Here is a 27,231-nt window from a genome sequence, read left to right on the forward strand (position 1 = left end):
CAGTCACTTACTGCACTCATCATAAAGCAAAGTAGCACCAGCTCGCAATAAATACTCGGCTTTGCATTGTTTGCTGAATAAAATCAGGGATGCTGCAGTGCCAGAAAGTTGAATTATTGTATTATTGTTATAATCGATTAAGTGAACGAGTTGTTCATAACGGAGATTCATTCACTAACGAATTGCTCCCTCCAACAGTATGAGAAGTAAAAGCAGGAGAGGGTCGGTGTTTCAGGACTAGGATTAGATCAAATTTAACAGGGAGGGTGGATAATACATTTCCACACACACAAACACAAGCTTTTTGTCAGGAATGCCCACGTGATCACTGATCCATTAATGTAGAAAAGTGATGTACGGTTATAATATTCGTAATTTAAAAAATATTTGCATACTGACCTCCGGGAAGACTCTCTATCATAGATATATGTGTATACCTTTGGCTTTGGATGGCCACAGTCCTCCACTGCAGCTTGGTCTCGCATTCATTTCAAAGGAGCGCTACCCTGTGCTAAAATGGCGGCTCTAATGACGCATTCCTTCTAATAGACAACAGCAAGGTAGGCGACATCTAATGTATATATCTGGCTAAATTATATTATATTATTATTATTATTAACAAAGAAATGACATTTACCTGCTGTAAATGGTCCACCACATTGCTATCTTTCTTCAGAACTCCAGTCCTTTTCTTATTTGTCCTGCTTATTTTTCTTCCAGACGTGATTGGCAACATTTTCTCGGCCTCAGCGATGTTCATCTTGGAAAGATCTTTACCCATAATTCCTTCAGTCTCACATTCCCTTCTCTCTTCATTTAGTTTCACCGCAGCCTCGGGCTCACGCTGGATGTTTATGGCTCCTCAGATCACATTATCCAAAATGGGACTGGAGGTGTCGGCAGTCTTCAAATGTCAGTTTAAACTCCTCTGCCGCTGTGAGTTTTCCTCTGGATGTGGAGCAAAGAGATAATGGCTGAAGTCTGATCGATTTCAGATAGGCCATCGGCTGACAAACACGACCTCTGAGGGGGAATTGATGAATTAAAGGAGATCAGCAGGTCATCGCTGGTGTGGAAACCTCTGGAAAGATTCAATTAAATCAGTTAATTGGCTGATATTGTCTTTTAGGGCAGACGGAGCTTATCATGAGTCTCATTTCATCAGTTTGTTCTTCCAGTGTTATCTGAAACATTGGAGACTGAAAGGTCAGTCTGTAAGGTTATACAGTTAAAGTCCATATTATTAGCCTTCCTGTGATTTCCCTTTTCTTTTTTAAATATTTCCCAAATGATGTTTAACAGAGGAAGGAAATTTTCACAGTATTTCATACAATATTTTTTCTTCTGGAGAAAGTCTTACTTGCTTTATTTAGGCTAGAATGAAAGCAGTTTTTAATTTTTTAAAAATCATTTTAAGATCAATATTTTTAGCTCCTTTATATTTTTTGATAGTCTACAGATCAAACCATCGTCATACAATAACTTGCCTAATTACCATAACTTGCCTAGTTAACCTAATTAACCTAGTTAAGCCTTTAAATGTCACTTTAAATTGCACAGAAGTGTCTTGAAAAATATTTAGTAAAATATTAAGGTCACACTTTACAATAAGGTTCATTAGTTAATGTTAATTAATGCATTTACTAACATGAACAAACAATGAACAGTACATTTACTAGAGTATTTATTCATGTTAATAAACGTTAGTTAATGAAAATACAGTTGTTCGTTGTTAGTTCATGTTAACTCAGTGAATTAACTAATGTTAACAAGCATGGACTTGAATGTTATTAATGTATTAGTAAATGTTCAATTATGATTAATAAATGCTGTACATGTGTTGTTCATGATAAGTTCATGTTAGTAAATGCATTAACTAATGAACCTTATTGTAAAGTGTGACCAATATTATTTACTGTCATCATGACCACGATAAAATAATGCCCTTCCAGCCGCAACCCATCCTGGGAAATCTTCAACAAATTAATCTGACAAAATAACTCGCAATACTGGTTTAAAAATTGGGCGCCAAAATTTATGTAAGGGAAAAATCTTAAATAAATTTTGCAAAAATAGCAAAAATCAAGAGAAGCAAGAAATTAATAAAAATGTGTTGTAGTAGTTTTATTTTAATTTATTGTTTTATTTTTGCATTTTTAAAGATGTTCTGTGACTAAAATATTATTTTAATAAATATATATGTTTAATTAATCTGTTTTGTTCAAATGCACCAAAATATATTGCTTATATATATATATATATATATATATATATATATATATATATATATATATATATATATATATATATATATATATATATATATATATATTTATTTTTATTTATTTTTTTTATTAAGAATAATGATGTCACAGCAGGGTAATCATTTGTTCTCTGTATATATGTGCATGTATTAAATAATCATAATACAGAATGCAGTAAATAAAATACATTTACATCCCCTATTACAAAACTCTACATACCGAGGTTTACTTAAATATTGAAAAATAGCTTCATGATTTAAAAATATGTTTCTTATGTAACTTATTCCTGTGATACGAAGCTTAATTTTTAACTCGTTGTGTGCAGATTTTTTGCTTGTTCAAACTACTTATTTAAAATGAACTGAAACGAACACAATTCTTCACATTTCATTGGGACAACTTAATTTTTTTTATGTTCTATCCACATACATTTGTTAAAAGTGTTAAGTTAACTTAATTTGTGTTTGGTCAACATGATCATGTTGTTATTTCAGCTCATTTTACATGCAGTTGAAACCAGAAGTTTACACTAAAAAATGAACATAACCATTTTTTTTTAAAATGTCTGATGGTGAATCATACTAAATGTTGACTATTTTAGGTCCGTTAGAATTACCTAAATGATTTACCTTTTCAAAATGCCAGAATAACGAGAGATTTTTTTGGATATTTTTTTTATTCGTTTCTAGACAGTCAATAGTTTTATTTTTTTTTTTTTTTTTATAATTTTTTTATTATTAGTTTTAATATTTTTTTTAGCTTTGCTTTTAAACTGTATAACTTTGGTCAAATGTTTTGGGTATCCTTCCACAAGCTTCTCACAATAGCTTGCAGGAATTTTGGCCCATTCCTCCAGACAGAATTGGTGTTACTGAGTCAGATTAATATTAAGATAATGTTCTTTCTTCATGGTGCCATCTATGCTGTGACCCAGATAGCACAGGTACGTCGCGGAGACGTCTTTGAAAGATCGTAACATCTGCTAAACATCGCATTCGATCGAACGTTTTTATTTGTTAATGAGCCGTCTTCCTTACCTCTATACGACGTCTATACGATGAATTTTAAACTCCTGAAATTACCGTGGCACGGAAAGCTCTGGTAAACAGACGTGACCCGCTTAAACTAGAACGAGGAGCTCTTTTCACTGTCAGAGATGTCGCAACGCATGGGGTGCAAGGCAATGTCACTGATAATGTATTTTGCATTCATGACGTTCAAAGTTTGTGCTTGATTATCTTTTATGACGGTTTTAATGAGTACATTTTATGCACACTATTTCTTTTTAGTTAAAATAATAGAAACTGTAGAAATATGCTCTAAAATTATAAAAACTTGAAAAAATTATATAATTTTCATAAGAAAAAACGTACAGCACGTACATGCAAACACACACACAAACACATTTTGGACCACATCATGCACTTTTTATTTGTATTTTTTTAGATTATATGATCCTTCAATAGGTTAAACAAAACGTATGCAAAAAATAAATAACAGCAGTAATCTTACCTGCTTTATTGGTCGACGTTTACTGTCTGTTATTTTGCTAAAAGCATAATACTGTATATACATCATTTTTGGTTGCTGCTATTTTAAGTCCAATATACAAGCTTGATCATTTGAGTAACAGTTCGGTTTATATCGAGGGGGATCCAAGGCTGTGTGTCATTTAGATTTGACCCATGCCATATATTATACACAACCCTTTATATGTTTTGTTCAAAATGATTAAACCTCAAATAAACAAGCCAAAACCGACAATTCCAAAAATAAACCTTGATAATATTACTGATTTAAGGAAAAGCCTATGGAGGAAATGCACTCTACAAATGTTAATTTAATTTACACTGCCTCACGAAATTGAGACTAACTTATGGCAGTTTATACATTGTTGCAAATTTAAATTATCATGGTAAAAGACATTTTAAAGTGTTATTATTTACAAGAGAAAAAAATAGGCTCTTATAAAAGGATCCACAACACTGATCAGTGAGCACATACAATTTATGAACATGTACAGATGTATTTGGTGTCTGTATTGTATGTAGAGATGTGCCAAAAAATTCTAAATGATGAACATGACTTTCAACACTTATTTAATGAAGCTTTTAAAAGGAAAAATCCTCCATTTAAGATACACTTTATGTTCAGATAATTGTTCATTTAGCATCACTGTTGTAAAAGCTGACCGCAATGAATCAAACATAAACATTTAAAATTAAGCAGAACAGTTTGTATACGTTGCTGACTGCTGACTGCTTTTCCCATGCCATAACAAAATAAAACATGTTATGCGATCATAAGGCAAATAACTACAATAGAGTCTTATGCAAATTCAAGGGACTTAATTTTAACTCAATAAGATCATTGACCAAAAAAGAAAATTTCCCTCATCATTTACTCAAACTCAAGTAGTTCTAAAGTTCTGTTTCTTTTTTCTGTTGAACAAAACTAAAATATTCTAAAGAATGTTGGAGAGAAAAAAAACAGCCACTGACATCTATGGGAATAAATAATAATAATAATAATAATAATGTGTGTATATGTTCTGGTTTTATAAACATACTGTATTTACTCATCTGAATATAACTATATAATTCATTAATAAATATAATAGCAATAATCTTACATGTAACAATTTTAGTAATTATTCTTTTTACAGTTTCTGTTATTATAATCTCAACAAAATTATAAATTATAAAGTATAGATTTTAGTAAAATGTAGTTATTAGAATTACTGTGCTCCATTCTCTTCTTAACATCACATAAGAGCACAACCATCAAATACATAGAAGAGAAACTGGTTCCACACAACTGTCCAAGCATCAGACAGGGAAAACCACAAACTGCTTGATTATTTGATGCATTTTCTATGCACAGTTCAAGTTCAAAAAATAAATAATTCCAAAAAGGTTTCAATTTAAACAACCCCATTTACTTTATGTATAAAAGCTGCAGTTGATACAACTTTGACATGGTCAGACCTTAACTGCACTGTTGTTATGTCAATTGTTATAAGAATTGTGTGGTAAGGAGGATGCAGTAATTATGCATAACAGTCACATTCTAAAATTGCTTGACATTAGTTGAAATGGTGTTGAATAACTTGTTTTTTTTTACAATACATAAAATAACATGGCATTTCATACAATTTCAGTTTAAAATGTATTATTGGAAATTAAAATAAATGGCTGCAGCCTAAAACAATTAACCATTCATATGTTACTATTTTAAAAGGTATGGTGGTGGAAAGGCCATCACTCAAAAATTGACCAATAATTTCCAATGCAGATGCACCAAAGGGTTGGGGTGAGACGGTGGCATTTAATCCTTCCTTGAGTGAATCCTTATCTTGTGGTCAATGGAAGTTTGCAGAGACCCCCTAGTAGTCACTGGACCCTGATAAAAAGAGACACAAAAACTTTTATAGTTGGACTGTAATACAATATACAGTTGAAGTCATAATTATTACCCCCCTTTGAATTATTTTTCTTTTTAAAATATTTCCCAAATTTTGTTTAACAGAGCAATCATTTTTTACAGTATGTCTGATAATATTTTTGCTTTTGCAGAAAGTCTTATTTGTTTTATTTCGTCAAGAATAAAAGTAGTTTTTAATGTTTTTTAACAGCCATTTTAAGGTCAAAATTATTAGACCCCTTAAGCAATATTACCTTCTGATTATTTACAGAAAAAAACATTATTATACAATAACTTGCCTAATTACCCTAACCTGCCTAGTTAACCCTTTAAAAGTCACTTCAAGCTGTATAGAAGTGTCTTGAAAAGAATCTAGTTTAAAAAAAATAATAATAAAAAAAAAAGTATTTTTGGCTGGATTTTCTCTTTTTTGGGGGGGTAGAAAAACGGATAAACTACTTAAATTCATTATACACATATAGGCGGTGCTGAAACAGCCAATTTCCTTTGACTCAACCAAATCTGACCTCCTGATGCCCCCTAAAAACGATAGTCCTCTGAGTACCAGCACCCAGACTTTTAATTATTATTTAATCATATATATATATATATATATATATATATATATATATATATATATATATATATATATATATATATATATATATATATATAAACTAAGTTTACATATTCTATAGTTTGATCAGTTAGCAGACTTACATTCATTGCGTATGCATAAATGTAATAAAAAATGTAAATTAACAGTATTATCAGACATTTGTCATTAAAATCATAGTTCATGTCTTTAAAATCATCATAGTTCGCTGACAAAAAATAAAAATAATATATGCCTATAGTTCACCGCCAAACTTCTTGTTGCGGTGCACCTGATGCTGAGCATAGCCATTTCCCAGCAGCACCAGGTTTGCTTGATTGGTGAACTATAGGCATATATTATTTTTATTTTTTTTTGTCAGCAAACTATGATCTTATTTTAATGACAAATGTCTGATAATACTGTTAATATATATATCATTAAAAGTATGGGTGCTGGTACTCAGAGGACTATCGTTTTGAGGGGATATCAGGAGCTCAGATTTGGTTGACCAATCAGAGGAAATTTCTGCAAGTTTCAGCACTGCCTATATGTATATAATGAATTTTAAAAGTAGTTTATCCGTTTTGCTACCGTTTGCCTTTTGTATTGAATAGATGTATTAAAAACATTAATGCCATAGCCCCTTAAAATAAAATTTCCACAAAAATCTAAGAAAACAAACACGAGAACTGCTGAAATCTGCTGCTGTTTGCCTTGTGTTGCCTAGAATTCAGTCTCCACTGTTTGCCCTTCGGGTCAAAAATGGGTTTGCTTTACTAAACTTCTAAAATAATGCAGTTAAATTAAATTCAAGTCTTCAAATTCAAGTCATTTACCATGAAGAAACAACAATATCTTCATCATAAACTGTAAATGTTGTAGGGTCCAATCAGTTGGTCCAATGACGGTATCCAATGGTGGATGAAGGTTCACTGCATGTTCGGTCTTTCCAGTGCACAATGTTGATTTATATTAAACTTAACTCATATCTGACTCCATTTTTAGTATGAGATGGTTTAGAATATTAATATGTTTATCCTCGTTTTAACTGACTCCAATTATAAAACATTGATAAGATTATTTTGTTTCCTTTCACATTATTTTAGATTATGATTGAATATTCTTTTGATTTGTTATTATACCTTATTCTCATTTACTCAGATTCCGATAGCATCTCGAGTCTTGCACCGGCCGGGTATACAATCTCTTAATACAAGCTTGTCAGTCTTGGTCATTAAACAGAGGCGATTAACCACTCTCCTAAAAAGGCAGAACACTACTTACTCAATTTAGGAGATTTTTATGTGGTCCCCATAGATCTGTTATCTACTTAATCAAGACAAAGTATTTTAATAATAATCGCACAGGATTATAAATTTGTAGATGAAGGCCTAAATATCCACATTTAAAGTAGTTTCAACAATATTTTGTTGTTCTAAATAGAAAATCCATAGTTGGCCTTTTGCAGTCTACGTATACATGAAATAATGCCAATTTGCTAGTCGGATCTCTAACAACATTGAATAGCGTGCCACGCTGCTCCGTCTTACATGTTTTAGTCCGTTACTAACCTGTACAGTGGCTTGTAGTGCTATGGACAACAACATTTATCAGTGATAATAACACGAGGTTTGAATAATTCAAAACATAACAATTTATTAGTCAGGTAAATGTATTATGCCAATTCAATCAGTCAATTCATAAACGATCAATACAAAACATCAAATTATCAAAGATAACTCCAAGATGAAAAAGATGCACTCCTGACTTTGAAATATACATAACATGGAGCTAGCCATGTTATGGGCTGATCTGGTTAGGCAGAATCGCCCTGAGTTTTTCTCAAACCTTGCCTTAAATAATCCAAGAATTCCCTCAAGGAAGGGGGTGTGTGTAAAAAGTCACACCCCTCACAGTGGTTCAAAAGATGCCTGAAGTTATATATTTATTGTTCTGATTATGTCTATTTCTGAGAGAATGAGACCATTGTACCAATCGCACTGAGACATTTCAAATGATATCAAACATGATGGTTAAAGTCAGTTTGGTTAATTTAAAACATTGAAATGACCATATGCGTGAGTTGGGGGGATGAAGCTGAGTCTCAGCATAGTCAGATGCAAATGCAGCAGGAACTGGTTTTTCACGCATTCCCCACTGGTGGGTTGTGGAGTCCATTGGCCCTGTCTTCAGCTCATGTTTTGAATTGTCAAAGACATCAAAAATATTTGTAATATTTCAATTCTTACAATGTCTAGGTTTTCCCTCATCAGTGTGTAGTATTTCATCAGTGTTTACTCGGTGGGCAACACCTTTTTGATTACAGTAAAGAGTGGATTTTTAATGCTAAAGGTACCTATGCAAGTGTGACAGTTTTTAGCAAGACAGTATTCATAAAAGTTAAAACAGGAGATTTGGTAACACTTTAAAATAACTACACAATTCAGTGAATCATTTATTAAACATTAGCAAATAGTTAATTTATTATTTGTTGTATAAACATCAACTCTACATTAGATGTTAGTATCAGTTAATAAATACAGCTACAATGCTGTTTTTTTTTTACTTATAAGCACATGTATAATCTGCTTAATGATTTTGTTTTCATGCTATAAACCATGAAAACCATATAAACCAGTTATATAAAATAGTTGGTATAGCTGCATAATTAAACAATTAATAAACGTGTGTGTGTGTATGTATGTATGTATATATATATATATGTATATATATATATATACATACATATGTGTGTGTGTGTGTGTGCTCTATATGTGTGCTCTTATAAATAACAATTAAAGGCATTGTATCAAATAAACAATAAATCATTTCAATTTTATTTAAAAAATAAAATGACTAAAGTTTAAACTTTACTAATTATCAGGGGTGTCCAAATATAACATAAAAATGGGCAAAACAACAACAATATAATGATTTAACAATATATTATGATAGAACATGTGAATGTTATTTAGCGATGTTTCAACAGTACCATGATTTTATTTTAGTTAAGATTGCAATTTCATTTGATACAGCTTCATTTGTGCATCTTCAAATTAATAGAAATGAATAAGTAGTTTATTTTTTCCTAAGAATATAACTGAGCTTTTAATTGTTGTTTATAAGGGACTTACAAAGCATAAATAGTACATATAATGGTTCATAGTGTGCAGTTATAAAGTGTTACTGCAGACTCTTATTGTGTGTGTTGGGAGTGTTCGTGTGTCAGTAGGTTTTGTGGTGTGAAAATTGTTTTATAGCTGATGGGTCAAAATTACTCCGAAGTACAACCGTTCTACATAAATGTGTATAACCTTAATGAAAACAGAAAATGAATAATCTTTTTTTAATGTTAAGGTAATTTTAAAAATAGATTACGGAAAAAAATATTGTTTAGGGTATTTTAGCTTTTTTGCTGTTAAAATGGTGTTAGTGTCATTTTTTACCCTTAAGTCAAAAGGAGGGTTAAAGCAAAGAAGAAAAAAAAGATGTTAATCATTTATTTCAGCAAAAGAAAAAAACTGTTTCTGACAAATTTAAGCGTTACATTTAAGACAGAATTATTAGTGTGTAAGAACAGCTGTTTGGTGCGTTTTTGTGCCAAGATGATGGAGCAACATTTTAAGAAGTGCTGTTGGCAAATATTGCAGAGCTTTGTTGCTTGGCTACTTTTCTGCTGAGAATGGGCATTTTTAGATAATTTTTTTATTTATTTAATGAAAGTTATTTTGTATAAATGTATATATGATGTGCAATCTATTTACCAGCGTAAAGCAAAGATAGGTTATTGGATACTTTTTACTTGTGTACATGTTTGAGGCCATCTCTTTTCTTTCACTTGAGTACAAAAGTATAATCAGTACTTCAAATTTTACCTGTCATTTTAAACATGAGTACTTGTGCTTAAGGATGCATGCACTTTAGTCATATCTGATATCAACTATGAGCATATTAACCTAGAAAATGGAGCCATATAAATTTTTGGTTCAGGGTTTTTACATTTGATTCAACAAAAAAGGCACCAAAGTTTTTTTGTTTTTTTACAGTTATCTTTTATCCTAACTTAGCTTATATTTACTTTAACGAATTCCAAATGTTACATATAAAACAAACAAAACCATAAATAAATAAATATCTTTTTATATAACTTTGCAGCTCTAGTTCAAGTAATGTTCATAAACTGTCACACAGTTTAAGTCTTATAATGAACATTGAATATGGCATTATGCAATGAGTTATAATGTTATACTAAATCACATATTGAAAAATAAGATTAACATTGTTGGCCAAAAAAAAAAAAAAGTACCTGATGGAAGTGGAAGAAGAGACAAATAGATCTTTATAGAGAACGGTGGATTCCATACAAAGACTGGTTGCTGAGGAGTGTCTGGATCAAGGGACCACAGCTAAACATCAGAAGAGAATTCTGCATAAGACAGGTGAGAATTTTATTGTAAATAATTTTATTGTAAATAATTTTTATTGTAGAAAAATAAATAGAAAAATAAATAAAGTATCTAGTACATGACCTCTCAATAAAAAATCTGTCCATTAATTTAATGTAGGAATTTAGTACATTTCATGCATTTTCACAACATTGGGGGAATGGGGGAAACATATTATACTTGTGAAAAAACTCTTTCAAAAACACCTGAAAAAATTACAATACAATTAACAAGTAATATTTTTCCAGAGATTTGTGCCCCTAAAATACAACAATTAGTAAATAAATTTACAACATATGACAACAGAACAAACCTTATGCCAGTGTGATAGAAAGTAATTATTAATAGTAAAAAATAAAATAATGAATATTGTTAAATAAAAATAATAAATATATATAAAATTAACTAATTAATTAATTTCTTACAATTATAGACAATGACATTTCCATTAACCCTGTCTGAGTGACACGTCGTGAGGCCATTACATCACATGATCAACGGCTGTTTGTCAACAGATGACATTGCACCCTCAACGTTTGTTTTTTTTATAATAGGTTGATATTTAGCTCAAGAATTATCTGTAAATACAAAATTTGTACATATAACAATCCTGTTCATTCGTAGTTATCTGTTTGTTTACATATTAACTTTTTTGTTGTTGTTTATTCGGTTTTAGGCTTAAGGTTAATTTGTCCGTTGTTGGTAAGTACCGTTATTCCATTAAATAACGTCAGCCTTGCAACATCGTAAGATTATTTATTAATTTAACGTTATTTGTTAAGTATGTGCTATCCAGTTAAGGACTTTTTACCGTAAAACCATGATTTTTGGCGCACTGAATAAAAATACACGTTACCTAAAATACTTAAAATATGTTTCTATTAGCAAAAATAGGTAAATCTATGATAACCATGGCACAACTATATTAACACACTTTTATTAAATATTTGTGTACTTATTTATCTATAGTAAAGCAGGGTTAATAACCGAAAGGGTTGACTGACGTGGTCAGGCACGCGTAGGGCGGGAAGTTATGTCGTAGATTAGTTTGGTCCAACAGCATTGAGAATAGTAACACGTGACCTATGGTCTATGCTTCAGTGACCTGTATGAAATCGAACTGATAGGTTTAATAAGCACGAAACTGGTTAAACAGGCTTTATTAACATACTATAATCATCAGACTCACTCGATCCTGAAGGACTACTGTCCAGAGTTTGCACAACCTCCAAACGCAACCATAAATGTTAGTTATGCCTAATAAAGTATGTGCCGGATTCAAAATGGTATTAAAAGTTTTTTATGTGGAAAAACAGTGGTCAGCACCAAATATAGATGAAAACGGATTATAATCCGTGTTAACAGTGACCATTTTTATGAACTTTTCTCGCAATACCGAATTCCCTGCTCTAATGCTATCCCGTGATTAAAACCACATAAACTATAGGAAAATAACACCATGTCATGAAACACAAAGTAAATTGTTTTACCTGTAGAGCCGTGAACCTCGTGTTGGTTGTGGTCACCGTATCGTTGTCTTCTTCTAGACATTGCCGTTTTGCATACAGATTTATTTATAAGCGTATTACTGCCACAGTGCCACCTATTGATTAGGACCTCTTTCAAAATCGGGATCACTAACTACCATTTAGCCCACTAAATTCTATCATATAAACCTTAAAAATATCAATAAAGATTTAAATCTATTATCCTCTAGTTCTTTTCCAAAAACAAATAAATCTCCTTACAATTTTTGTCAAGTTCAGAAAACAGAAACAAATCTTTAAATAGTATATAACCCACTTCTTGTTACTTTTTTAAACTTTATAAAAAACACCCTCATTTCATAATCCATATTTACAGTAGCATTAGCAACAGTTTAAATAAAAAAAAAATCAGCATGGTTTTAAATATATAACTCTCCATAGTCCACTGTTTTGAAACCCCTCAACTTAAACCATAGTCGAAGAAAAAAAAAAACTCAAATAAATATATAAATAAAATAATCCTTAGCCCTTAGTTTTTTAGTTTCACCTTAATTTTTTTCCCAAATTTGTTCTCCTGAGATTAAAGGACAATTCAATCAAAAATGAAAATTCACTCAACATTTACTCTCCCTCGAGGGGTTTCAAATTTTTATGATTTTCTTTCTTTTGATGAATAAAATATAAGACATTTTGAAAAAACCTGAAAACCTGTAACCATAGACTTCCATAGTAGAAAAACAAATACTATAGAAGTCAGTGGTTACAGGTTTCCAGCTTTCTTCAAACTATCTTCTTTTGTGTTCAACAGAGAAAAGACAGCCAAACAGGTTTGGAACAAGTGAATGGTGAGTAAATGGTGATAGAATTGTCATTCTTAGACAAACTGTCCCTGTAATTTTGGGTAGGATAAAAAATACATTCAAAGGAGTAGCAGAATATAGGCATTCTTATGGGTTTAGTTCTAGTTCAATTAAACAAACATTTTATAAAAAGGAGTAATCATACATTTATTAAGCTTTTTATACTGTTTCTAGGCATGACAATGACAAAACTGACGTTACCTGTTTTATCTTTTCCCTAATTACAGAGTTCTCTACAGTCAACTGACAACTACATAACACTTACACATTCTGTCCCTCAAAAATAAGGTACGTGTAATTATTGTGACAGAACTACTGGTCATCAAGAAAGTGGTTCTAAAATTTCAAATCTTGGAGACTCATAACACTGCACATTCTGGATGTCTCCCATCTAATATGCACCAATTAGTTTACCAAGCTTCAGTTTTATAAAGTTCAATTAAATGTAAGCGTACATGTAAGCAGTGTGATGTAAAGCAGGTCGCACACCAGAAGCGCCGCGACACAGCGCGCACATGACAGTTTAAAGCATCACACACTAGACGCGCACATTCGAATGATATTTAACATTAAACTAATCAGATGCAGCTTTGTGGCGAGGCTGAAAAATGAACTTCTTCCTGTGCCGTGGCGCTGCCGACTTGCAGCACCTGTGTGTGTATTCTGATCGAAACCTATGTTTAGAATTCTAAAATGCATGGCGCTGCGTGGCGCGCTGCGGAGCGGCGCTTCTGGTGTGCGACCTGCTTAAGGGTCTTAAAGTACTGAATTTCAAAACCAATGCAGGCTTAGCATGTTAGGGCAATGCATTGTGTGTGTGTGTGTGTATTACGGATTGTAAAAAAACAATCTTACTGGACACAACAGGAGAAAAGCCAAAGCCAAGGTGGACAAACAGCTTTATTCAATGCATGTGTCATAAGCATCACTATTGAGGGAACAGTATGGTGGCATTGACAAGCAGCACTGTTGAAGACGGCACTGACTTCTTGGACTGTTTGTCCCATGTTAATGAGACTGAATGCAGTATCATCCTGGCAAGTGCTTCATAAACGAGTCAATCTGACTAGTTCAAGTCCCCTCAATGATGACTTTGACAAGATGGGAAACAGAAAAAAAAATTAACACATGCATCACTAAATGAATTACTCATAATCATTCACAATTACAATCCGAGTCTGCCAAAAGATACAAGGACAATATTAGGTAAAGTGCGTTCAAAGAGAATAGCCTTCTTTTTGCACATGAGTTCTCTTTGAACGCACAGGGCCAGTGATATACTTTTGGTTCAATGGCATCCATTTCAAGGGTCCTCTATGACAACATGTACATTTTAAGGAAGATAAAAATTTTAAGTTCCAGGTGAGCATTGATGGTCTTCCTCTCTACAAGAGTTCATTTGCTCAATGCTGGCTCAGTCTAGTAGAAGTTTAAAACTTGGTGCAGGGGGAACATGTGCCAATAGATTTATTGTGGGCTGAAGGTACTGTAAAACTAGCTCCCTGAATGAGTATCTCGAAGACCTAATCTCTGAAATCAAAGAGTTAAAAAAAATGGCTTTGAATTTGAATGACTAAAGTTAACATTCAAGTTTGCTTTTGCAACATGCTTTTCTAAAATGGCCAACCAGGTTACCATGGGTGTGAAACATGTATTCAGGATGGTGTGCACCTGGAAAACAGGATGGCATTCCTCAGAAATGCACCTAGAGTGAGTTTGCCCATATACTCTGAAACTGGACCAGGCAAACCATTTGTCTATATTGGCAGAAAGGTTGCAAAGCTGCAAAACATAATTTCAGAAAAGCATGGCATTTACATGGTCTACACCACCTTCAGCAAACATTAACTCCTTTTTGACTATCCCCACGCTTCCATCCTCCACACTTGGCATCTACCTACTGATGTCATGTCAGGACCAATCCATCTCTGCAAGATTGAAAATATTGAAATGAAAGCTTTTTTAGTCCCTTGCAGAAATTATTTTGTTTCAGTTTAAACTTTACACACATAGTATCTATCTATTTCCACATTTTTTTTTTTTTTTTTACATATACTGTATAGTGCGAGTATAATTATTGTGCAAGATGATATTCTGATCATATTTTTTCCTAGAGCATTTTGAAAATTGTAAACCTTAATCACTACCAGGGCTTGATATTGACTTTTTTTATCACCAGTCACTGAGGCTTGTAGTTTCCAAGGTTACTAGCCACTTGCCTTTTTCACTAGCCACAATTTTGTTGTTGGGAAAATATATTTTATATGCAGAAAATTGACTTGCAAGCAAAAGAAAGCAGGTGAAAAACAAACCATGTGTGATAATGAAATATTAATCATGTGCACACAGTTAACATTAGGCACATTAATAATCTGTTCAAACAATGGTTAAAGTGGCAATCACTGCTGCTTACAAATACCTGTTTTTAAATCTAAAGCTCTTGAAAGCAGAAGGACTGTGGATGCACGAGAATTACTTTTGTCCAGTCTATTTCAAATAGAATCCATCACACCAGTTTCATTTCCAAGGAGGATTGCTACATGCAAGGACACGGTAGTGCACAAGTATTTTAAACACTCGGCTCTCAAAAACATCTCTCAGTGAGTAAGAATAGCCTGTGTCTCACAGTGTGTATGATCAAGCTCTCATTTGGTATTTATCTGCTATCTTTTGTTTTGCATAAACACAGTTGTTTTTGTCAATCATGCTGCTTCTTGATTCTAAAATCTCATTTGCTGTTCCACTCATTACTGTGTATACCACTAATTTTGAAAAAAATAAATATATATAATTTTTTTTATCACATTTGCATGCATATTGATAAACGGTAAAAAACTGAAATTATAATATTTAGTGATAAGCCAGCACTGGCCTGGTCAGGACACTGACAATCCTGTCTACTGTCCCAAAAACTGGACCATCCTTATTGTTGAACCCTGCTTTTAAGAAAACTACGATTAAAAAATTATTTTCAACCAGCCAAAGTGGCTAGTGGAAATGGCAGTCTTTACCCGCCACAGCTGAAATCTACCTGCATTTGGTGGTTTGGCGAGTATTAATGTCAAGCCCTAATTACAACTATAACCAATATGTAATATTATATGAAGGCAGAAAGTGAAAATAGCTCGATTCAAATGATCCAAAATAGTTGTCATTACTTTATTTTGCAATTTCTAGTATTGCCTTCTTTTCACCGTCATTTAATAATTTTGCAACTTTTCAGTCCAAGTTATATTTTTATCAGTAAAACACCTGAATTTAAAGCATTTTTTACTTTGAGTGTTGTCAGAAAATTATATATCAATAAAGAATGATGAATACAAAAGTAGTAGTGGTTCTTAAGATTGATGTGGTCTGGAATTGGTAATATGTGCTTGGGAAAAAATTTCTCAATATTAACTTGCATCATTATTTTGCATGAAATGTATTTTGTGTATTTGAATCATGCACATAAACAACCGAAATTTAATATGTGTCTTTCAACACTATGGGGCTCTAGGTTCTTGCAGCTTAAAAAAAATGTACCTGATAGTGGAGTTCATTCACGAAGGGAGTACCTGACCTGTCGCAAAGTCTTGGTACTCAGAGGGTCACTCGTGGTGGCCTCCATACAAGGAGATAGACAGGGTGTTGAAGAGTGTCCGGTTGATGGAGGCACCACAACCAGATAAAGGTTGGACCAAGCATCAGGCCAGAATTCTACACGAGTCAGGTACACAGAAGTACATTGTAAATAAACAATATTAAACAAAGGATAAATTCAATAATATATGACATTCCATAGACTATTATATTCATGAATTGTTACATACTTTATTTCTTTCAGCATCTTTTGACAAGATTTCAAAGAAATGGAAACAGGCATGCTACACATCTGACATCTCGGAATCTGAAATGCCTGCAAAAAGAATTCCGAAGTAAGTTGTCAAAACACACATTTTACTTTTAACAACAATATTCAGTCTTCTGAAGCTAAACAAAGTTCATGTGAGTAACAAAGGTAAATATATTTAATTATAATATCAAATTCAGCCGTAGTTTTTACATCTCAATCACACTTATCAGGTAAATCAGGTATATTTAGTTTTAAATGTATCATCAACTGTTTGTTTGCATTTTTTGCAACACGCAAATACACAATTATGCCAGATTTAAACAAGCAAAAGGTTTTGTTATTTTTACTATTATATTTTGGCCATTTCCTAACTTTCCTAAGAATGATGGAAAGAAAACTTTTACTATAAAAATTATATTGAACTTATTTTTAAGTTTGTGTTTTTTTCTTCTTACATTTAAAAAACAAGACATTGTTATAATCCAATCATGCTTTGTATAATTAACTACCCTGATTGTGCTCATAGAAAGAAAATATACACATCAGATGATGAGCCTTGCGATACTCCCCACAAAAAAAAGAAACTAAATAAAGAAAAAAGTCTACCAACACCAAGGGTCCCACCTGCACCAAAAGCTCCAACACCCCCAAGACATATCAGGGCAAAAGGTAAAAATACACCACTTATATTACTGCCAGTCAAAAGTGTATGTATGATCACTGAGCAGTTTTTTTCTTTTTCAGGTCCCCTTGTACGACCTCAGCTAACATCATGTAAAACAATTAACAGTTTTTGCAATTGTAAGTTTTAATTAGTAAAACAGATATTTGATGTTTTAAGTACTTTGTGATATGCTCAAGAATGTTCCTTAATCACAGTAAATTAAATGTAATGCACAAGCTCTTGACATGCTGCTTTACCATAATGTTTTCAGCTGAATCCAGTAATATTGTTCTTTTAACATTTTGCAAAAAACTACTGTTATTACATTCATAAATTGAGTATTACATTTTAAGAGGCACAAATAACTTTTAATTGCTAATTAGAAGCAACAGCACTCTCAAGCTATAAAGATCTGTGCAGTACAATGTAATTTTTGTTTGTGAGACAGATATAACATCTGTTTCATCTGTAATGTTTCAACAGCATTTGTCCGCGACCAACAAAAAGCTACAGAAAAGCAACAGCAGGCCTGTTTTGAAACTCCCTCCACTAGTCAAGGTAACTCGCTTTACATGAATACTGTAACTACAAACTGTAAAAGCTGTAACTTCACAGCATTCATGACTCAAAAGGCTGACTCAATGACAGGCTGGTTCATGATTCTGATTGCTGAATAGACAACACTCACCTACAGTTTGTGCACAAATATAAATAAATGTAATATTCCGATCCTATTTTTAATAGAAGTACATTGTACCTCTATTAAATATATATATATATATATATATATATATATATATATATATATATATATATATATATATATATATATATTTAGTTGAAGCAAAAGTGACTTGAATATATATAAAGTTGAAGTCAGAATTATTAGCCCCCCTGAATTATTAGCCCCCCAGTTTATTTTTCCCCCAATTTCTGTTTAACAGAGAGCAGATTTTTAAAACATATTTCTAAACATAATAGTTTTAATGACTCATCTTTAATAATTGATTTATTTTATCTTTACCATGATGACAGTAAATAATATTTGACTAGATATTTTTCAAGATACTTCTTTACAGCTTAAAGAGACATTTAAAGGCTTAACTAGGTTAATTAGGTTAACTAGTCAGGTTAGGTTAATTAGGCAAGTTATTGTACAATGATGGTTTATTTTGTAGACTATCAGAAAAAAATAAAGCTTAAAGGGGCTAATAATTTTTACCTTAAAATGGGTTTAAATAATTAAAAACTGATTTTATTCTAGCTGAAATAAAACAAATATATAGACATAAAAATATTATCAGACATACAGTGAAAATTTCTTTGCTCTGTTAAACATCATTTGAAAAATATATATAAAAAAAGAAAAACTAATTCAAAGGGGGGCTAATAATTCTGACTTCAACTGTATATTATATGGCTAGGAGAAAGTGCAACACAAGCTAATTTTTAAATTGAGTCCACTGGACAAGAAATGCTCATAGAGGAAACTGACATTATTTAAACATAAAGAGTCACAATCAACTGGCCGAGAAGAAAATAATATTATAAAATAGGATTTCAGTTATTAAGGTGAATAGTTTAGGAAACCCAGTTTGCCAGAGCCAAAACAAGTACAATGTGTCAGATTCTGTGTCAAAGAATGACACAATTTGACTCAATGTATCGATTGTACCCACTTAAGAATCACACGCAGAAATGTTGTAAAATGCCCAGAGACTTTTATAGGCATAGGTTGAAAGGACAAGCACCACTCCCTTTGTATCGGTTTAAAGAATTTATCTTCCAGAAGTTTTCAGTGTTCATTTCAAAATTAATTTCCTATACTGAAAGATTCATCCGGTTCATCATTGAAAGAGTTTGAAAGCATCAGGAACCCTTTAGTCACTGACAAGTACAATGTGTCAGCTTCTGTGTCAAAGAATGACACAATGGGATACAATGTCTCAAAATGTACCCACTCAAAAATAACCACAAGCTGAAATACTGAAATACACGGAGAACTTCATAGGCATAGGTTGAGAACTGGTCTAGAAGGACAGGACCACTTCCTCTTGTAACTGTTAAAAGATATTATCTTTCAGAATCTTGCAGTAAGTCATCAGAGTTTAAATCCTTCTCCTATCCTTAAATTTTCATTGTTACTAGCAGTTAAAACCATGACTCCCTTATCACAGTCAATATAACCAGATATCAACTTTCATAATAATTGTGCACAAATTGTATGTTTCATGATCTGCTTATTCTGCCAAAAGTTGAAAGCCTCTTTAAAGACTGAATCTTCTCTGAACCAGGTATTACAATTAAAAATGTCAAATAACATTTCATAATTGCAAAGAAAATAATTGCAGTTTCAGCTCCAGACGTACCTGTGAGGTTCTGCCAGGAAGTGGAGCACCAAGACACTTGGGATAAACCCCAACCTGAAAATCAAGGTAAAAAACAAAATAAATAATAACAGATTCATTGGTATTTGAAATAAGAACTGAAATAAGAAAATTGCTCCACATACTCACACTAGGTAACTCAACATTTTCTGTACAATCCAACAGAGGACACATTTTCTGTGCTGCGGCCTTTACAAGACAGAGCACCACGTAAGTTGTATGTCTCACTTCAGGTAATTACGGTCACATTTCATTTAGCTGTATTGTAAAAAAGAAAATGTTTGATTAAACAAGGCTGTAAAGCTAAGACTAAAATACAAAAAAGAGAACACAATTCATCTACAACAGTAGAAAGAGTACCATTTTGTCAAATGTCAAGAAAGCTCAATAAAGACAGAGCTTCTCATATGCAGATCACCAATGCGATACCTGCCCATATTGAAATCTGTTGCATTTAAATTTATGCAAATTACATATATGCCATGCAAGTTCCTATTTGGATTTTACAAATAAAATATATTTTATTTATGCAATATACATTTTGAAATATTGCAAAAATGGCTGTGCTGCTTACAAATATTATCTTTCAACGATTGGAATAATATGTACAGATATGTTCACACACACGCACGCACGCACACAGACACACACACACACACACACACACACACACACACACACACACACACTCTGCTCAGCACATATGAGTACACCTCCTTTTGAATTGGAATATTGTAATCTATTTTTCAGTAAACAGAGATAATATTTTTGTTCATTTAAATAAAAGATGTTTATTAAACAGTTATGTGCACTAAAATACAAGTTTGGCCACATAACATCTTTAGGAATAAAAATTTAAATTTAAAAAAATTTAAATTTAAATTCAAATGAGTATTTGCACAAAAAAGTAAACTACAAATTTTTAAATTTATAATAATAATAATAAATGTAATATTATTTTAAGTTTCTCTTGATTTTTTCCTGTATTTTAGAGGTTTTTTGTATATATTTTTGAACCGTAATATAAATTTATTTAGCTAAATTATTTTGACTTTAGTACTGACAAACCTAATGGACAAATATAATATTTTAAAGCATTCTACAGAAAAAATATTATATATATATATATATATATATATATATATATATATATATATATATATATATATATATATATATATTAAATGTAATTATTAAAACCTAAAAATATTAATTCTTTATATAAAATTTACATATCTATACATATTTGTAATTCCAGTTGTTTAACAAATATATAAGTGGTCAATGACAAATATTGTATGTGAAGTCTAAATATGAACTTTTAATTCAATTATTTGTTTTCTATATACAGGGTGATTAAAAAAAGAATACCACAACTTTGAAAATCTGTATTTAATCAAAGAAACATGATGGAACCTTGGGTAAATAATCAGTGTGAAGTCCTTAAAAGTTTTTTAGTAGTAAACAAGTTCATAGATGTTCAATATGACCTCCTCTTCTTTGAAGAGTTCTTGATTTTAAAAGTTGTGGTATTCTTTTTGAATCACCCTGTATATTTACATGCATCAGATTTCTATATGGGTGACCTGATCACCTACATATTTCTACCATCAAAGATTAAATAAAACAATAATGAAGTATACAGAGGAAATCCTAAACACATTTATTGTAATTTTTTGCAACCTTTTTATACTTTTGTTTGTTTGTTTTTTATTATTTAGACAACACATACTCTGTCCAAGATCCAAAGCCATCAGCAGATCAAAGAAAAATGCAGAGTAAGTGTAAAAAATAAATAAATTATATACATTTTATGTAGTGTCATAGTAGCAAATGCAACTTACCAACTTGACCTTTTTCTCAGCACCAGTTTTTCCAATAAGCATGTCCCATGTAAATGAGCAAGAAGATGCTTGGGGGGACCACCCATCGAGCTATCGAGGTGCAAGAACATTCAAAAAAACATACACAGCAAATTAGTTTCTAATTATTAACATGGTAATGTTACATTGTCTGTACAATCACACAGAAGACACAACTTCTGAGCTGAGACCTTCAAGTACCCAGGCAAGAGCGAAGAGTAAGTCATTTGTTTTTTTAATTGACAGTTACTTCTTATGAATTATTATTATTATTATGTTTTTTATACAGTATTTGTAGTTGTATTTATATACTGCTAACCAACATCTATTAATGTAGTTAAATCTTAACAAATTAATTAAATTTCTTGCAAATTAATTAACAATTTGCTAATGCTAAATGCATGATTCAGTGTGCAGTTGTTACGAAGTGTTACCCAAACTTTCTTCCTTCTTGCTGAACACAAATGAAGATATTTTGAAGAAAGTTGGAAACCTGTAACCATTTACTTCCATAGCATTTTCCTACTATAGAAGTCAATAATCACTGGCTTTTAGCTTTCTTCACAATACCTTCCTTGTGTTTAGCAGAACAAAAAAAAAACTCAAATGTTTATAACCACTTAATGGTGTGTAAACGTAAGTAAATGTACATCCTTTTAATTTATTTGTAAACATATTAATCAACACTGAATATGAAACTTGTTCAAAGCAACTAATCAATGACATTTTCCAATTTTCTGTGAAAATTTTCCATGGTTAATAAGCTGTTCGCAAAACATTATCTAATTATTTCCTTGTAACCTAATAAATACAACACTATACAACAACAAAAAACACTTCGTTAATTATAGTGACAGTAAAAAAAACTCACTGTATTCAGAATATTAATGTATTAGAGTACAATATATAATTTATCATTACCTATAAATTAATGGTTTGAAAATTAATTTAAAGTGTTTTGTTAATTTATGCTTTCAATAACTTTGGGGAACTAACGATTTCGTATGCACAGAAAAATTCACATATAAACTATTTTACGTAAAAGCACAGACCAAGAGGGGGTTGGCTTCTGTCTGCTTTTTAAAATTCAGTTTTATTTCCTCTTAATTCAGTTTTGCTATTTTGCTTTTCTGAATTCTGTGAATAGTTTAAGTCATTTTAGCCATAGAAAAACAATGTGTAATCAGACGGATATAGTTTTTTTTTTATCGTTTAAGGTTTCAAGCATATTATTACAATATCCTCATAACATTTTTGTGAATCGTTCAAAAGTGATTTTGCTTGCAGATGCTTCTGGTATCAGCCGATGGAGCTGCATCTCCAGTCAATGCACACGTAAGTAAAATTTAAGTGCTAAGAATAATAATAATAATTAAAAAATATTTACGTATAGTTGAATAGAGATTAACCCACTTACTGTGTTGCAGCTGTGGAGAGGGCAATTTTGGAGAAGCTTAATGAGCTGGACATGAAGATTACCCATCTAACTTCAGTGGTCCAGTCCCTTGCCCCTCGGTCAAGTGGTCAAATGGTGGTGGACACTGAGGATGACACCTTTCCTATTGAAACAATTGAGGACCTTGAACAACTGGAAAGGCAATTAGCTGAAAAACCAATGATGGAGAAGATGGTACGAATATTTAAGATTTAAAAGTTTTACAGCTGTTGTTAAGTAAATCTTTATTATATGGCCAGTTTCACAGACAACACTTAAGGCTAGTCCCAAACTAAAAATGTATGTGTGAGCTGTGTGATGCCTTACAATATCTCATTGCCATTATTTTGTTACCAGATGCACGCTAGTATTGTGCTTATATTTTCTTTCACATGGATTTTTATAAAAGTAGTTTTATATCTAACATTAACTAAGACTTATAGTCCAGACTTAAGCTCATCCTTGTCTGTAAAACTGGGCCATAGTCCATGCACTTTGTCTGTAAAGATTTAATATTACCTTTTATTTTTAAGATGAAGAGGTTATCCATCAGAGGAGGACAAACTCTGAAAAAAACCATTTGGCGTGTAGCCTCCAAAGTGTTTGGTCCAGTGGCCAAACAGCTCAACTGGTGTGGAAGAGGAGATAAAAGAGGCCTAAAAAACACAAATATTGGGACACTTGTGATAGGTATGTTTAATTGTCTTGCAATGAACGGTTTAGATAATACCTATAAGACAGAACTGCCAGTATATCTCTATAGCATGATTACCTTGTACACACATAATATGGTTATCAGTGTGCTATAAGCTTACGAGCTAGCATATGCTGTTCATATATTGTAAAATGATATTTAATACACAAGAGTGTTTTAGAAATAAAATTTAGATCATTATTTTAAGTGGAGAATTGTTCATTCTTGTATATTAGGGCAAGGAGATTAAACCTTAAATCAAAACCTTGATTGATTGAACACTTTACCTCCTTTTGAAATATTGAATCATTATATTATTTTCCAAGTAATTTTTTGTACTTAATCAAGTTCCATTTATTCATTTACTAAACATTTCAGTTTTAGTGTTAAAAGAAAGTTTCCCTAAAAAAATATTTCCATGTCAAAAGTGGAAAATGACAAGTATCTTTAACAAGCATAACTTGTGTCTGGAAAATAGTAAATAATAAAGCAATGTGAAAAAGTACATAATGTGAACATTGCTGTTCACAATAATATTTTAAGTGCGTGTGTGTGCATGCTTCTCTTTACGAAAAGACAGCTTACATTGTATGTTCATTCATTCATTTTCTTTTTGGCTCAGCCCCTTTATTATTTCGGGGTCGCCACAGCAGAATGAACCGCCAACTTATCCAGCATTCGTTTTACGCAGCGGATGCCATTCCAGCTGCAACCCATCACTGGGAAACATACACACACACACTCATACACTATGGACCATTTTTTTAGCTTACCCAATTCACCCATACCTCGTCTTTGGACTTTGGAAATCGGAGCACCCGTAGGAAACCCAAGCGAACACGGGAAGAAATTGAAAACTCCACACAGAAATGCCAACTGACCCAGCCGAGGCTCGAACCAGCGACCTTCTTGCTGTGAGGCGATAGTGCTGATTACTGCACCTACCTTGTATGTGATAACTAGAAATAATAAAAACAAAACCTCAGTCGATTTGATTATGAATAAACGCTAAAAAAAGTGAGTTATGCTTCACAAATTATAGGTCATATAATCAAAAAGAAAATCTGTCATGCCTCTGATTATTAATCACATTGCCTGCATTCGCTTGAGCTTTGCTGAAGCACATGTGGACGGTACATGCATTAAATCGCCACGTGGGGATATATGTCGGTTATGGATTTAGGTTTCGATTTTCGAATAATCTCCCAGCACTACAGTATAATGCATATGTACACTTTTACAGTATTCATTATTTAGCAGTCAATTTGTCGTATGATATTAATCTAATAAATTTAAAGAACAAATTTTCCCGAAATTTAAGTTAGCCCTAATCACCTTGAACTGCTGCTTGGTCAGTTGTCATCACAACGTGTTTAAACATAGCTTTATTCGTCTAAATAAAGTTATTACCTTGTTAAATTTACTACAAACAAAGTGGAATAAATATTTTACTGACCACACATATCAATAACAATGAATCAGACTGCTTACCTCAGTATTCCCGCGTGGACTGGTGTCTTCTACGTGCTGAGTGTGATGCTTTGAGGAAACATGCGCAATAGTGATGAAGTTTCGAACACAAAAGAGTCGATTCCTTGAATTTGACCACGTTGTCCAAATGCATACTAATGCAAGTACACTTGTTTTTGTTGTTGTTATTTTTTCTTTATTCATTTTATGGCGGATTTAAGCTTTTGCACCTCTCGTTTCTATTTGACATCAATTTTTTCAAAGCTATAGCTTAATTTATTTGAGAGTAACATTTTAAAGAATATGATATTGATTACATGAGGACGGTGCATGATCGAATAGTGAAAATATTTCCAATCTAAGCCGTATTTCAACAACAAATGAACAGCAATCAAATAAAGGTAGGCTAAACTGATTTAAAAAATGGTGTTAACGATCATTATCTAAAATAGACGATATGCCATTTAGCTAAACGCATTTCAAACAATCATAGTATTATTTCTTCCACTCTATTATTATTATTATTATGTAGTCAAATGCAATAATTAATATGGTGTGTATTAATTTTGGTCAGATAAAAATAAAAGGCTCACAATAAAATAAAACACCCCCTGAGCCTTCTTAAAACCGCCTTATTTTAATTTCTTTATATTTTTTCTTTTTTTAACAGGTGCAGCTATGAGGAACCCCGTGCTTCCGTCTCCAACAGAGGCAGAAGCCGAAAAATATTTGAAAGACTTTCTCCGCTTGGCCCCAGGAAGAATGGCCTCTTAAGCCAGTTGTTTTTTTAAATTTATTTATTTGCTGCTATTTGGTTTTGTTTGCTTCAAAAAATATGAATTCTAATCAATTATAATATAATAAAATTCTACAAATAATTCTTCAGCCGTTGTGTTTTTCATTTTGAGTGGATATACTTTAGCTTATGTGAAGACGGATGTATAACCAGAGTACCTGTAACTGTTATTTATAGCAGTATGAATGAAGGAATGTCTAAATAAACAAATAAAAAAACGACGTCTATGCTACATAAATAAGATGTCTCACAGACCTAACATTTTAAAAATGAACATCTGTAATGCATCGCATAGACGTTGTTTGAATGTATGACAAGGACGTCTATGCGACGTTTTCCAGATGAGCAAACGCCCTGAATAAGACGTCTCCCAGATGAAAACGCGGATGTCCAGCAGACGTCTCTGCGACGCATGTGTGCTATCTGGGGAAGTGGACCAGTCCCTCTTGCAGCAAAACAGCCCCACAACATGATGCTGCCGCCCCCATACTTCACAGTTGGGATGGTGTGGCTTGTAAGGCCAGCACAAATCCAGCACTAACATATGACACCTGTTTTGTGCAATTTAGAGGAAATAATGGGGCGCTGAGTGACGTCGCGGCTCCCAAAATGTTTTGATTAGGCAATATCTAATCAATAAACATAGATAAAGCGTTTATTTTAACGGCACAAACCAGCACAAATCCAGCACTAACATGACACCTGCTATGTGCAATTTAGACAACCTGGGGTGGAGAGTGACGTCACGGCTCCCGAAATGTTTTGATAAGGCAATATCTAAACAATAAAAATAGATAAAGTGTTTATTTTAACGGCACAAACCAGCACAAACCGAGCACAAACGAATGAGACCAGGGGCCTGTTTCAGTAAGGAGGTTCAAACAACTCGGAGTTTAAACTTGAACTCTGAGTTGATTTACCGAGAGATTAAAAACTCTGAGTTTTCGGTTTCAGAACAGCTGATCTGAGTTGGTTCAATCAACTTTGAGTAGACCAACTCAGAGTTAAGCG

At 32.4% G+C, this 27,231-nt stretch overlaps 2 protein-coding genes and 2 long non-coding RNA genes across 18 annotated transcripts in view; 1 reads left to right on the forward strand and 3 right to left on the reverse strand.

Moving 5' to 3' along the window:
• Window positions 1-915, reverse strand: part of gpcpd1 (glycerophosphocholine phosphodiesterase 1) — a 56,743-nt gene extending 55,828 nt beyond the window's left edge. For all 6 annotated transcript variants that reach the window (XM_073932388.1, XM_021468409.3, XM_021468410.3 and 3 more), the window contains exon 1: window positions 638-915. Coding sequence is in view for 4 of the 6 variants with exons in the window: in XM_021468409.3 (XP_021324084.2) it covers window positions 638-781 (144 nt within the window). In the remaining 2 variants the exon portion in view is untranslated. The remainder of the gene's footprint in view (window positions 1-637) is intronic.
• A 3,431-nt stretch (window positions 916-4,346) lies between these two features.
• LOC101882263 (uncharacterized) lies at window positions 4,347-12,279 on the reverse strand. Its single transcript, XR_224390.6, has 3 exons — window positions 12,221-12,279; window positions 10,592-10,711; window positions 4,347-5,666 (listed from the first exon to the last, which is right to left on the reverse strand). It is a non-coding gene; the product is annotated as an uncharacterized lncRNA (long non-coding RNA).
• A 1,680-nt stretch (window positions 12,280-13,959) lies between these two features.
• LOC101882369 (uncharacterized) lies at window positions 13,960-25,489 on the reverse strand. 10 transcript variants are annotated; one of them, XR_012396083.1, is made up of 10 exons: window positions 25,446-25,489; window positions 24,743-24,913; window positions 23,780-23,916; window positions 23,243-23,384; window positions 21,808-21,897; window positions 20,093-20,221; window positions 19,946-19,999; window positions 16,890-16,975; window positions 16,603-16,776; window positions 13,960-14,168 (listed from the first exon to the last, which is right to left on the reverse strand). It is a non-coding gene; the product is annotated as an uncharacterized lncRNA (long non-coding RNA). The 10 variants fall into 10 exon arrangements; XR_012396078.1 differs by having other exon boundaries at window positions 13,960-15,005; XR_012396084.1 differs by having other exon boundaries at window positions 23,243-23,429.
• LOC100331720 (uncharacterized) lies at window positions 16,656-26,302 on the forward strand. Its single transcript, XM_002662420.7, has 14 exons — window positions 16,656-16,789; window positions 16,904-16,994; window positions 17,439-17,581; window positions 17,657-17,713; window positions 18,060-18,134; window positions 19,928-20,011; window positions 20,129-20,173; window positions 21,685-21,741; window positions 21,828-21,905; window positions 21,993-22,043; window positions 23,113-23,160; window positions 23,253-23,455; window positions 23,794-23,950; window positions 26,095-26,302. Exons 1-14 carry the CDS (start codon window positions 16,726-16,728, stop codon window positions 26,196-26,198), a joined length of 1,257 nt encoding a protein of 418 aa, XP_002662466.4. The 5' UTR covers window positions 16,656-16,725; the 3' UTR covers window positions 26,199-26,302.
• The last annotated feature ends 929 nt before the right edge of the window (window positions 26,303-27,231 follow it).

The sequence above is a fragment of the Danio rerio genome, chromosome 20 (assembly GCF_049306965.1).
Source record: "Danio rerio strain Tuebingen ecotype United States chromosome 20, GRCz12tu, whole genome shotgun sequence".
Lineage (NCBI taxonomy): Eukaryota > Metazoa > Chordata > Actinopteri > Cypriniformes > Danionidae > Danio > Danio rerio.